This window comes from Sturnus vulgaris, chromosome 7 (genome assembly GCF_052056855.1).
Source record: "Sturnus vulgaris isolate bStuVul1 chromosome 7, bStuVul1.hap1, whole genome shotgun sequence".
Lineage (NCBI taxonomy): Eukaryota > Metazoa > Chordata > Aves > Passeriformes > Sturnidae > Sturnus > Sturnus vulgaris.
The window spans coordinates 21,517,812-21,532,654 of record NC_142249.1 but is presented as its reverse complement, the minus strand read 5'-3'; the positions used below and the strand labels follow the sequence as shown (position 1 = coordinate 21,532,654).

The 14,843-nt window shown below is 36.2% G+C and overlaps 1 protein-coding gene across 2 annotated transcripts in view; it reads right to left on the bottom strand.

Moving 5' to 3' along the window:
• The window catches only part of TLK1 (tousled like kinase 1), a 68,249-nt gene that overhangs the window by 17,011 nt on the left and 36,395 nt on the right, over positions 1-14,843 (bottom strand). For both annotated transcript variants that reach the window (XM_014880156.2, XM_088168076.1), the window contains exons 7-12: positions 13,703-13,792; positions 12,764-12,856; positions 11,422-11,532; positions 9,593-9,729; positions 8,115-8,303; positions 175-241 (exon numbers count right to left, since the gene is read on the bottom strand). In XM_014880156.2, coding sequence (XP_014735642.1) covers positions 175-241; positions 8,115-8,303; positions 9,593-9,729; positions 11,422-11,532; positions 12,764-12,856; positions 13,703-13,792 — 687 coding nt within the window. The remainder of the gene's footprint in view (positions 1-174; positions 242-8,114; positions 8,304-9,592; positions 9,730-11,421; positions 11,533-12,763; positions 12,857-13,702; positions 13,793-14,843) is intronic.

Genomic DNA, 14,843 nt, shown 5'->3' with positions numbered 1-14,843 from the left:
AATTTCAGTGTTTATGAAAAGCTGCACAAACAGAAACAAAAGGAAGGCAACTATTAGGCATGAAGTAGTACAGCAATTTTAGTATCAGCTTTTTTACTGAGACAGCTGTCAACCTATCTCTTCATTTTGATAGTACTAATTTTTATGGGTTTTGTTGTGATTAAAAAAACATACCTTTTTGAGATGTCCTAATCGTAGCTTGAAAATTTCTTCCTGTTCATGGTACTCTGCTAGAGTCAAACTGAAAAATGAAACAATCATGTAATTATACCTTCTACATGGTGGCAAACAAAACAATAGCATTTTTACTTAAAAACTACAGTATATCCAGTTATCTTGTTATTTACTGCCTCTAAAAGTACTAGAAGTTTTTGAGCCATCTGAACATCTTGGATTTGTCATTTCAGGATCAAAACATACTTACAGAATGCCTGTATTTGGTATTCTACAATATTAACTGCCTCTCCCACTGAACCATTTCGATTCATCCAGATAGCCTGTTAATTACCTAGGAGCATCTTGAATTGTATCACCATCCCAGATTTTAGCTGATGCTACTCCACTGCTTGGTTCTCAACTCTAATGCATTCAGAAATTAGACAAGAATGATAACACTGGATTTCTGAGCTGTGATATACAGATGGTAGTGCAAAACCATACATTTCAAGTTCATTAGCACTACATTTTGCATGAAATTCAGCTTTGAATTCACATGTGACTCTAGTTTGTTCTCTTTGCATCTTCCTTTTCTCAGCAATTTCTGGCTACAAATAATTCAGTAGTCCCTCACTGTCTATAGACTTGCTCAGACATAAATTCAGTTATACAGAGAATCTGGACTGTTTGCACAGATTAGTAACTAAGAAACCTGCAAACTGACTGCATGCAGTATCCATCTGATGAACAAAAACCACAAAAAATAAACCCAAGAGACTTGAGTTCCAGATAAGAAACCATGCACATACAAGGAAGAGAAACGCGATGGGGAAGGAGAAAGAGGTATGGCCTCGTTGAAAGGGTTCACACAAATCTCTACAAAAGAAATTAAAATTACACTTTTTATTGTTTGGCCTAGACTTAATACTTTCTGCATCATATAAAGCTAAAGCTCATAGCATAGTACATTCTCACAAAGTCTGTATTTCTGTGGGTTCAACTATCAGCTGGGAAGATCATTACCCCAGGTGGTTAGAAGGCTATATACACTTTGATTGCAAACTTGAGGACTAGAATGTCTTGAGAATCACCAGTAGTTTTCCCAGAGATGAGGGACACTATTCCAGATATTTCTTACAGCAAATGCCAGTCAACTTCAACAAAATTTGCAGAAATCTAATAGATTATAAAACTTCTTTCCTCACTTTTAAATTTCAAGTTCACCACAGTTTTCAGAATTCCAACACCTGCAATTTTGTGTCTCAAAAGTTGCTGATAAAGGAGTGCATCTTTTTCAGATAAAATCAGAAGGTTCTGAAACTTTCATAGAGTCCTCTCCATTCCTCTTATTATAAATACTGAATTTTGCTGTCCATTTTCTGATTTGACAAGGACAGAAAACTGATTCAACCAAATCTCAGTGAAATTACTGAGGGTTTTTTTTGACCACACCATCCAAATTTTCAAGAAATTGGAAAGAGCCTCACAAGACTGTAGTTATTTCATCAGCCTTCTGGGTCTGTAACATATAGGAAACACTCAGATCAGGCGACAAAAGCACCCATCATCACATCCTGTCAGAATCTGAGAGGCAAGCAATCGTTTCTTTTAAGACATGTCATACAAAGTTATCCTGCATCTTTTTTTTCTTACTGGAATTCAGAGAAGTCTTGTATTACAATTGACATCCCCAAACACTCTGAAGGCAATGGAGGGAGGAAATTTGCCTCTCCAAGAAAGACAGAAGATCTCTTACTATCAGATTTTGGGACCTAAGATTCATATTCTTTTCCTAGCAGAATCTCCTCTAGGTTTAGACAACGTATGCTACATCTTAAAAGAAGAGGCATTAAAGCAAATATAAAATGGGCTGTCTCCATAGCTAGGAAAGCTGGCAATGCACTTGGACTTTGTACAGTCCAAGCAACAGCAAGAAACATAAGAAAGAAATGCTCCAATTCCTGCTGTAATACATCTACCAGCATAATCAAAGAAATCCAGACCATGCTAGACAACTTACAAGAATATCTCCAACACTTTTTCAATACTTCTATTAAAACAGCAAACTACTCTAATGTGGTTCTCAGCTAAAAAAGAAAAATGCCAATGTTTACAAGGTTGAATAATGCCATTCCCAGATTCTTGTCTACAGTATAAAATACAGCTTGTGCATTTCCAGAAATACAGATAGTAAAGTTTGTCTTTCTCAGGAAGAAGAGTGAGTATTTTAGGTGGTTCTGCAATGCTGAACTACCAGTAAAACACATTCAAAAGACAAAGTTTATAACATGACCTACCAGAACTTTCAGTGAACACTAAGAGCCCTAAAACCACAGATGCCCTAATGTAAGAGCCTGACGGAGAGACGGAGGCTTCAGAGGGCTCTGGAAATGCTGTTTATTGCATAGACGAGGTTCCAGCAGTTGAGGGTCATGGGTGAGCCTAGAGCTGCTGGCTATAGGCAAGCTGTGTGTCCTGAAGCCCAATTCTAGTTCTGGTTACAATCCATTATATACTTTTCATTACAGAGCATCTTAATACCTGACTATCAATCAGTGTCAGACACACCTTTTACATTTCCATACAACCTATCCAAACTGCTAAAATTACCACATTGTGTTAGTGATCAGCCAATCATCGGAGTCAGTAGTTACATATTAAAGTTTGGGACTTGTTCTGCAGTGGAGATTTCTGAGATCTTTTTTCTACTTGCAACATTAGTTTTCTTCTTAGCCTGTGAAAATTCTTCTGTTTGGTAAAAACGTTTTTTGTTTGAGCTGGATTTATCCTTTGCTCTAAGCCATAAAAGACCCTTCCAACTCACTTGCTCTTTGCCTTCTAGTTACCCAGTAAGACTGGCTCAGCAATTCTTTTCTTCTATATCAAAACTTGCCATTATTTCTATTCCTTCTTCAGATTCTACATTCAAAGATCTTTCTGTTTCACATATCTGTGAGACCTTCTTGTCAAATCCTTATCCTTCCCAACACACTAAAAACTGACATAATATGGAAAATCTGGTCCTTTTTATAAAACCTGAGGTGTCCACATAGAGATACAAAGTGCCTAGACAGCTCTAGCAAGTATCGCCTTTCAAAGAGTCGTGAAACAGCCCTCTTGAGCACAGAGCACAACTTGGATGTCATATTGAAAGCATTAAGATTCAAAGTCACTCTTAACATGTTTCTATGCCATAACCCAATAAATAATTTGTTTTCCATTTTTCTATTTCCTCACAAATCTAACTCTATTAGAAGCACAGCATGTTTCACAGCAATCTAAAACTGTCATTACTGACCACCACATTTCAGAGAAAGACATATAAAACACAGAGGTGTACACAGATACAGTCACTTTGGATTTTGTTCACTCACTTCTGAAAAACAAAACTTTACTCTCTCATACTCAGAAACACTTTTTTTTAGGAGTTTAATAGTTTTTATCTAAAAATATGATATACTTGGTATTAAAACAGCACACGACGAACAGCAGTAAGCCAGTAACAGTGTCTGTTTTCTGGCTGTAGGCCACCAGCCCACTGCACGGTCTGAAAAATCCTACCAGCCTAGGGATTGCTCCTCATCAGCTCACCACTTTCTACCTCCATCCACTCACCACCCCTTTTGCAGGGCAGTGGCATGCTGGAGGCACCTTTTGAAAACAGAATTACAGAATCACACAATGTCTGGGTTGGAAGGGACCTTAAAGATCATTTAGTTCCAACCCTCCTGTCATGGGCAGGGAGGAATGTCACCCACTAGATCTGGTTGCTCAGAGCACCATCCAAGGCACCTACAAGACATCACAGTTTCTTGCAGAAGGGGCTGCTCCTCTATCGCTTGAGACACACAGGTCAGGTGAGAAAGGAGAAAGGCTGAGGAGTAGGAATGTCAACCAGAAAAAAGGCTGCTGCCATCTTAAGCTGGATAGTCAGGCCTGGGGCTAATCTGAAAACCACTGGGGAAGAAGGGCAGCTGGAACAGGTTACGTGAATTAATGTGGCAACTGTCTGGCCCTGACCATGACCTTTTATGCACAAAACTACTGTACAATAAATGCTGTATTTTAACTGTCTGCAGCCAAATAAACTCTGAAACACATGCAATGAATTCCTGAAATTGCCCAAAATGCACTGGACGTATTCTGTGCATGTAGCATAACTCTCCTGTGACGTATAGGTGTCACAATGTGCCACTCTTACTTGTTGCTGGAAGAAAGTAGATAGCCATCCTGGCCTGAAAGGCTTGATTACCACCAATTAAAACTTTTTTTTTTTTAATTAGAAAGAATAGGCTTTTCAGAGGCTTATGTTTTCACCACCAAATTTCAAAGGTTTTGATACAATATACATGTGTAGACATAACCAGTCTTCTTTTTACTTCTTCCTCACATATACAGACAAAATCTTCTACATTCAAAATTCTTTTACTAGTAGGTACAGACAAGACAAAAAACCCGAACTACCCATGTGTTCCTTGATCTCCACCATGATCAAGCCTGGTATGTTTACAAGCATCTCTCTTCCCACCTCTGCCCTGCTGGAAAATCATGCTGCATATATAGGCACAGCAGAATGCAGCCATGCTCCCAAACAGCCATATGCACATCCAATACAAGTTTTCTGGCTGCAATTTCTGAAGCTCTTCTCTTTTGGTCTAAGTTTATTCTCACTCCAGTTCCCCAAATTTCTACAAGGACGAACAAACTTCAACCAACTCAAAACCTTTCATGACGTCTTTTCACCCATTGTTTCCATGTTTGCCTTAGAAATAGACTGCCTCAGGGAAGGAGCTGTCCTTACTTGTCCAGTAAAGCCCAGACACATTGTTGGCACTTCAGCCTGAAGAAGTTCATGAAAATATTTTTATTTGTTCCATACAGAACAGAATGCTCCTGCTAAATGATGCATTTGTTCAGCCACAGTAACAAACCCTGCCAGCTCTCTCTGCTCTCCCATTCCAAACTGCAAGCAGGGACAAGGACACATACAGGCTACCATGGAGGAACTGGGAAGCACTTGAAGAGGTGATAGGGAAGTGAATACAACTGAAATGGCTGAAGCTGCAGAGGAAGGATTCCACCATCTAAACCAAATAAAACATTGCTCCTAGAAGCAATTGTCTCGTGAAATAAGAGCTGCTTCCAAAAAGTGGGGACCTGCATTATAATCTCACAGAATCCTCTCACGTATCCAAAGAATTTGGAAGAGTTTTCAAACAAATTCTTTTCTAGGGCTAAGAAGGCAACCTCTATTTAAAATAATTATTTTTTCTTTAAATACGTTTAAATTTATTCCTTTCACATAAGACTAATAAAATTACTTTGCTCAGTAGAAAACAGAATTCTCAAAATTGAAGCTACTTTTTGGTTTATGCTTAGGCCACAAAAGAGGAAGACTGATGGAAAACCAGGACAGTGTTCAGACTCGTGTTCCATTTACTTGAAGCACTAAGCCACCATTCACTCACCAGACACTGGAAAGCTGGCCACTTTTATACCAGTAACTTCAGAGCAAAAATTCTGCTTTTACATTTCTATCACAGACCACAGTACATTCAGCTAAACTAAAACAATGCCCTTATTAAGAATGCCGCAGGAAACACCTTCAGTCTGTTTCAAAATAGTTGATACCCGTTTGCAGAAAAAGCTTCAATACTCCTGATTGTCACAAAGCTGTAAATCATTTGTCAATACCAGATGCTGGAGATATTTTTTAAAGCAAACAATGCAGTGGTAAAGACCCCTGTTGGTAACAATCCCTAGCAAGTCGTTTGTATGTCTAAAATAAACCTGCATGGATGTTGTACTAATTCACTACTGGTTTAGCTCATTAATCTCAAGCAGCTCTGCATTTCCTCAGGCTTCATATAAACAGAAATTTTTCCATTTGACTATACTAATTAAGATCATTACTGTCAAAGTAATGCAGAAACAATGATAAGCAATGTAATACCAGAGAATCACATAGAGCACATGACAAATTTACTCTAAAATGGAAATACATAATTAATATTTTACCAAGATACAAAAAATAGTTAATCCTGTACTGAGAAGCAGAAAGGAGTCAACATGTAATACTACAATACAAAGGTGTAACAAATCCTAAATACAAAAATCCACTTTCAAGTAAAGGCCTAAGAGCATAATGTGGCTAAATGATTCTGTGATTTCAGGATGCATTATAGATCTCCTCAAAGATCTGAAATAAAATTTATAAGCTTACAATACAGGAAGTAATCTCATATCTGTATTATATAATGATTGAACTATGATACTTAAATGCAAAACAGTTCTGGTTCAATAACTGCTTATATTTTTGCTAGCATTAGATACAAAAAGACAAATTTGACTGTTCTCCTGGTGATTCCATAACAAGCAAGCATTTTCATGTGTCATTTAACATGTCACTGGTTAAGCCAGATGAAATGAAAATTGCAGTCTTTAGTAAATTGGAAATTATTTAACACCATGTAACACCAGAAAATATTACAAAGTTTATTAGCATGAATTCATCTTGTCCTACTTAAAAATTAGAACATGTTGTCTGTATTTTTTCCCCAATTTATATTTTATCATCTCTCAAAGCAGCAATAAGATTATGGGAGTATATCCAGTCAAAAGTTAACAAATTTAAATTTCTGTAAATTTTCAGGTACTTTCCATTACTTAAATGTTACTTTTAATAAGAGGAGAGACTACATTCAAACACACAGCAGTATTATTTTTAAGACAACAGCCATATTTACTGATATTCTGAAATATTAATTATGGTCTAAGAAGAAACACAGGCACCAAGCATTACTAGAGTCACAATGAGCAATGTCTCTCCAGCTCTCTACCAAAACACAAGCAACACTAACCAAGATTTGCCTACATTGCCACCCTTACTACTGTATCTTCATGGGTTTTCTGGCACAGTAAAACAACTGTGTCACAATGTGAATTTTAAGAATGATGCATTATGCAAAACACATGCAGCTGTCTTCAAAAGGATGGTCCAAATGTATTTATTTCGCAGATTTAGCCAGAGCAATTTATATACCCTCCATCCCTGGAAGTATGAATTATTGCCTCCACAGGTGAGAGGTGACAAGTGACCATGCTCAATACAGGTAGCTTACTTCTAAAAAGTAACACAGATTAATTTGCTACTCTTTTTAAGCCTAATTATTTACTTTTTACTTAAAAATAAACTAGGAATAGGTACACTATCAGCTGCAGCCTCTTAGCATAAAGGGCAGCAACTAATATCTTGAAGCAGCATTTTCATGAAATATTCAAATTAAATGTCAAGAAGACATCTTTGTGTGCCTTGAATTACACCCTTTCTGTCTGCAGGAAAAAAAATGACCCCAGAAAAAAGAGAGTTCTTTAATAACTTTCAATTTTTACGTTTCAATGACAAAAAATTACAACATTGTCAATACATGAAATGGGATCAGTAACTTCTGACAGTTGGTCTCAGGATGTAGCATTCAGAAAGGGGGGAAAAGATATTATTTCCATTTGTTTTAAGGCACATCTTCAAATACTAAAGGCTGAAAAAAGGGTTTTTTTTCAACTAAATACTGTTATATGGAAAAAAAAATCTCCAACTAAAAGAGAAGCTCTTAAACCAATGTGGATTAAAAAAAAGGTTCAATCAGTATCAGTGAGAAGATTAAGAAGCCACGATAAGGACATTTCTAGATCAAGATAACATAAGGAACATGGCCTATCCCTAGACTGGGCCCTTCTCTGGTGACTTTACCAAAAATAAATTGTACAACAACTTCATAGACAGTGCAATTGTACAACTTCATAGACAGTGGTGTCAATTTCCCTAACATCAGCAAGTCCTCAGTGAGAATATAGCTGCTGAATATACCGAGAGTCTTTTTACGCTGTTATTTGAATAGAACACACACAGACAATATCTGAGAATTTATGTAAAAGACTGATTGAAATGTTAAACTTACAGCTGTGGTAAATTGGGTCTAACAAAGGGATCGTTTTCTGCCCCATTCACAGCTTTATTTTTCCTCTGCTTGGGTTCAGAATTGGCAGATGGTGCCTGAGAATTATTTGTAGTTGGAGGCTTTCGCTTGGCCAGGAGCTTTCTTTGCCTTTCAATGTCTTCCCTTTGTTGATTCACCCACTCTTGCTGCCTGTAAACCCCAAAAAAAGCTTTATTAAAGTTTCATCAATTTGCATTTTTTCAAGAACTATCTTTTTAACTGATAAGGCATTTAGAAATTTTTTAAAACTTACTATACATGTGAAAATGTTTCCTAGGAGAATGAACACCAGTGCTCTTCATGAAGTGGAAAAATTTGGTAAAGTTATGGCACAACTTACTTTTTAAATATATGGTGGTTTCGGGGGGGATTGTTTGTTTTTTGTTGTTGTTTTGGGGTTTTGTGGGATTTTTTGTTTGGTTTTTGAAAATGTTATGCGTGACTCCTGCACTAGAAAAAGAAAAAAAACAAATCTGAGCTGGTGGATACCTTATTTTATACCATAAAAAACACCCCCTGACAGTAACAACAGAGAGCACCTGATTTTTATAGGCCAAATACTGAATATGATCTGGTCATTCCCAAATAAATCATCAGTTTGGTTGTACAGCAAACGATCACAGCTTTTATGCAAAACACATCTACAGACAGTTTTTAAGACTGTGTAAAAAAACAATGCCCCAGACAATCCCATAATGCTAAGACTAAATACTGCCCTTCAAAAACTAAAGTATTGGTGAAATACTTTTAAAAATACATGTATTCTTCTATCTGAATATCTATGTATCTCCAATGAATCAGACTCATTACCAAGGAACTCCTCTGGAAGCACTGCATAATTATTTTACCACCACCTCTGAGAGTCTTGCAGAGCCCTCTTCCTTGGCCCCATCTCTGCTCAAACACCTGCTATGGCAGCTCTTTTCCAGGTGGTTGCTCTCCCTCATGCACTTGCACTAGACCCTATCTGAGGCTGCCAGATTTGTCACTGCTCCTTCACAAGCACGAAGGAGCAGGATGCTGGAAAAGCTGCTGCCATGAGGATGTGCAGTTAGCACCTATGTGACCAGTGAGAGCTTCACAGACCTCCTCTGTCCCAAAGACCACCAGAGATACAAGGTTAGCTTCCTGAAAAATCACTGATTTACTTTTATAGTTCTATCAGCTGAGTGGAATGACTACATGCTGCTTATTTACTGCATTCATGCTTTTCTAAAGGTAGTTAAAAGAAAGTGAAACCAAACTGTTTTTTAAAGACACACAACCTTAGCATTCCCTCAGCTCATTACTGCAGTTCTATACTCTATTCTCAGTCTTCAAAAGGCAAAGCAAAACACAGTATATAAAAAGCTGCTTCAATCCTCGAACACTAGTAATAAAAAAGTCCACTAGAGGGAAGTAACAATTAGTGAGAATTTTAAGAACATAGCTTGACTAACTTCACAAGATTTTGAAATGCAAAGCCATCTGTCCACTGTTCAGTAAATGAAGCACCATGACGAACTGTTGTAAAATGCCCCAGGCGTAATCTGTCTTGCATGCTCTTCTCTCTGCTTGCCAGCTTCTCCTGTGTGCTCTAAGAAAACAAAAAAATTTCATATTTAGTAACACTAAAGTGTTCAAAAAGTCAATAAAACACTCAGGGTTTTTTTTCCTCTAACAGCCTTTTAAGGGAGGGATAAGAGGAGAGTAAACAAAACTACGTTGCAGTATTTGCCCCATTTATTCTAATTTCTACAGAACTCGAGCATCTGCAGTTGCCAGAACCAGTACTAGAGGACAATCTATGCACCAAAAAACCCAGCTGAGTTTGGCTCAGTTTTCCTATAAAGTCTGCTGTTCTTCATCATTGAAAACCCACTTTATTTAGAGTATCAGCATCATAGAGGATATAATTAAGGTTCTATCTGTACATGTCTACTATAACAAATGAGCTGACTCAGATATCATAAAGAAAGCACTTCCTATACTTAGATGCTCAAGGAAGTTTCCAGGCTATGTTACCACTTGTATCAAAGTGACTTGGGACAGGGACCGCTGTGTGACAATGCACTGTGGGCAGGCTTAAGTGCAATCAGATATTCACTGGCAGTGACAGAAGCAGATGCCCTTCTTAGAACCAGCACTGCTACCACAAGCATCCTTGGGATGTGACAACCGAGTGTGCCTGGTCCCTCTCAGAGAAGAACACTATGAACAACTAATGCAAGGAAATCTCTTTAATTGTTACAAATGCTTGCTTCATAAGAAATGTCTATGGCCTGAAATCACACACATACAGAGTGAGAAATTGTCAGAATTAAGGATCTTTTTACAAACAGACCTCTAGACTCAACAAGGGCCTTTGACAGAAAACATCCCTTGTGGTATTCTCAGTCTGAAGGCATGCACTTACTATCGTGCCAAACAGAGCTGATGCATCTTTTCCCTGCGTTCCCCTTACGCTGGAACTTGAAAAGATCTGCAGTAATTTATTTATGACATGCTAGTGAGAAAATTCTCCTGAATCCTCCAATGGCTCACTTTGTGCCATTGTGCCTGGCAGCAGGATCCAGCAGCTAGCACTATGGATGGCACTGGGGCTGTTTATCATAAACATTTTTGTACCTTAATTTCTAATGACATGATTTGCTGTTAACTTTGTAAGATTTTTTTAAAAATGAGGCTATTTTAAAGAAGAGGGAGAGAAGCAGGGTATCCTTGTCTTCTAATAAATTGCTACTAGTTTAAATATAATCGGCATGAAATTTAAAAAAAAATAATTCTTTCATTAATAGTAGTATGAAGGCAGTCATCTTCATTTCCCTTTTTCCATTAATTCTGAGCCAACAAGGCATTTTATCATTTTACATTAAAAATTACCTTAGCCACTTAAGTGTCTCACAAAGAGATATTATCCATCTCCTCTTCACAACAGCTTATGTTCAAAAATTCTTTTATGCACTTACAATTATGATCTTACAATTTGTCCAGAAAATATGCCATATACTAAGTTCCTAACTTTTATGCTTTGCTATTTTGAATTACTAAAAATGGGTAAATCCTTAAATTAAAAAAGGTACATTTTCCACTATCTGAAAAAGGCTAAATGTTTTATTTAGCTTATTCAGGTTTATAAAAATACTGCTAGACAGACACCATGGCTATGAACTTTCAATCTCAAGTGACTAATGTGAAAAAGTTGAAATGAAAATGAAGGAATCATAATGGAGTTACACTTCAATCTCCCAGCTTTTATCACAAAGATTCTTAAGAGCAGGAAACTTACCTTTTCAATTAGTAGCTTCTTGCTCATTGAAATGCATTTGTTTAACCTTTCTTTGTATTTTTCAAGTAGTTTTTGTTGTTCATCTATTTGTCTTCTAAGATCACAATTAGCCTAATAAATATATACAAAATATGAAGAGATATATTGAAACACTGTTTTTTAAATCAGCTGTCACAGAAAATAAATATAGCTACTTTCACATGACTAAAGTAAGGAACATACATGCATACACACATCTATTTATCTAAATAAAAATTTCATTTCACAGACCTGTCCCTAGCTATAGAAGGATGCCTTGTTTCTTTTTTATTTCTTTTACATTGCCCTGCAATCTGTATTGCAGAGCATTCAGCATAATGAGAATATATAAAAGCTCTGTACCAATCTCATGTTCAGCTCTCTACTGAGGGCTCCACTTACATTCAAACTGGAAGTTTAAATTTTAGCATCAGAACTTTATATATTATTTCTGAAGTCATGTGAATCCCAACATCTTCAATTTAAAAGAATGCAAAAATTTCACAATGATAAAAGTTTCAATGATCTGAGTAGAAAATTTAACAAATTCCCTGTGTTCCAATTATATTTAACTTATTACCTTAAAAATCCCCAAAATAAAAAATATTATTTTGAATAGAACAAAATTTTTAAAAAATAGTTTAGGGTTGTCTATCCCATACTGTTGAGCATGTATTAAAACAATCTACATATACAATTTCATAGTACATGATTTCATGGGTTAATATTTTTATGTATTGTACATATGCATGTACACATACAAACACTAAACAGACTACGATTTGTGAATACAGGTTTGTTTCTTATTTCATATTTCTCTATATCCCCTCTCCAGTGCTTCCTTCAAGAGGGTAAGCATTAAGATTTTTTTTTTTCTGAAAACAGGTCTTCAAGCACAGTGTAGCATAATTTTCTTTTTGAAAGTAGTTATTCATTGCCTGCAATTATTTCTGTCACAATCACTTCCATTCTGAAAATGCCAACAGTTGTTCCACAGATAATGGCTATTCACAATTAGAACCAAAAAAAACCCCAAAAACACCCACTAGGTGAATTATAATATGAATTTAAGGAATTAATCAGCTGCCTGCAAACATTGCACCTTCAGAAGTCTATAAACATATTTAATCATTAACAAGTTGTAGCACGGAAGCTGAAAAAAAAATACACATTTCATTATATAGACTTCTTAGATTTAAGAAAAAATTACAAAAAAACTTGTTATACCTTTCTATTTAAGTAATTTTTTTAAAATCTAAAAAATTGTCCTCATATTCAGTCTGTTGTTCTGAATAAATAACTTTACCTCATGTCCAACACTTACCCTGAGTAAGTCATCTATACGACCTTCTTTCTTTTCCAAGTCTTGATTTTTATTACTTTCTAGTGCAGCTAATTTCAGCATTGTGAGATCAGTCTAGAAAAAACATTTTGAAATATTTATCCTTTCCTTTTACAACTACAGCATTATTCTTCTTATGTTTGTTAGGCAGAGAAATGAACTACTTTAAAACATTTAACAAGACGAGCAAATCTTAGTTTTAGGTGTTTGGAAGTGTCATGAAAGGTTCTTATAAAAAATCACTTTCCCTCTTCATGAGGACAACTGTGAACAGTTGGAACAAACCTTTAACAGTATTAAAAGATTTCATCACTAACTGAGAAGTTACTGTTCATAAAAAAGCAAAAAAAACAGGGCAAGAACATAAATGTCAACTAATTAATTTCTCTGTATTGGTCAACAGGTGAAGCAACCTTTTCCTGTCTAATGTGAAAGACAGAACAGATCACATCAGAAATGGCAGAGGGAATGAAACAGTTGATTTCAGCTTTTAAAAGTCATGTCAGTCTTGTGTGTTGATCATTTTGATTGCCATCTCATCCATCTCATTTTTCTTCTTCAATGTCAGATTTTAAATGCAGTATGACAATGGCAGCTGTCAATTCAAATACTGCCTGAAAAAGCAGCCTCTACTTCTAAAATTACACAACAGTTAAAATCTTGAGCAAAAACCTACCGATGACATGGTCACCTATGTGATCATGAAATGTGAATGCTGGGAGCTGAGCAAGTGCAGAATACAAAACTCACCAGAGATATTTAAATTATGAGCTGCTGAACTAAAGAGAAAAACGTGTTGGCAATATTAAAAAGCAAAGCTTTTGAAAATCTTTAGGAGTTTAGAAGAAGTTAAAAGACAAAGAAATAAACAGAACTACTTTTTTTTCCCTGCAGTCTAAAATGATCTACTCAAAAAGTTACCTGAGTAATTTTAATAGATAACTGCTTTGGTTGTGTGAGAGGGTGGTCCCCAAAAGCTAATGAAGTAGGAGAAGGACTATTCTGTCGAACCTGAAAGGCATGAAAGCAAAGTACTTTAGATACAGCTGTAATATTTAATTATGAGCATAGCCTTGGTACAACTTTTGGCAGAACATCTCAAAGAACAGAGAAATAAGGTATTTTTTACACAAACTACTACTTGGAGCGCTGCATTGAGAGCTATCAGGATGGTGTTACATACCACTTGCAGCTCAGGAAGAACACAATATATTCTCTGAGAAAACTAAGATTGTCACTTTTGAGAAACAGACTGAAAGATTTAAGACAATACAAGACTGACATAAGGTGATGTCAGTCTTACAGACTTATTTTTCTGATTCTGAGCTTTCACAGCTCAAGAATAATGTGAGTTATTTTTGGAGTGTTTAGCTCTCGTGGGAGAACCAGAGAGGGGAAGCAAGTGCAGATCAGAACGCAAATCCTGTTAATGAACCTCGTTTGTGTGAATGAGACCTTTTACAAGCCAAATTCCCAAATCTGTATTACACTCCATATTGTTGGCAACACCAAGAGGATGCCTGAAGTTGAAAGCACATGGAATAAAAGCTGACGTCTACCATCAGAGAAAACAAATCTTTTCTGTAGCTGGCAAAATTTGTTTGGCCACTGAGAATAACATGTTGGTATGCTGAGCACTGAAATTGTGCTTATAAGAAGGAAAAAAATGAATTAGCATGACCAACAAAGAGAATTTTAAAGGCAAATTAGGTATCAATTATTGAAAAAAAATACGATTTACCACGAACTGACCTAGGGAGCTAGGGGTACAAGTTTCCTTATAAGTAACAAAAAAACTCCCTCTTTTTTGTGTGAGGCCTGTGAATAGATGTCATTGTAACACTTTATTCAATATTTTACATATCTACCTTGTATTTAAGAAAAAATGTTTAAGAACAAATGACCCAGTGTTAATGAAAAATTTAGTTTTAATACTTAATTTAATTTTTTTTCCTGTTGGAAGAATGATCTCTTCCCCAGCACTCCAGTTCCTTTGAAAACTCTCCCCTTGAATATAGATTATTTTCAGTTTTCTATTTTTGGACTATAAAACTATGTCCAG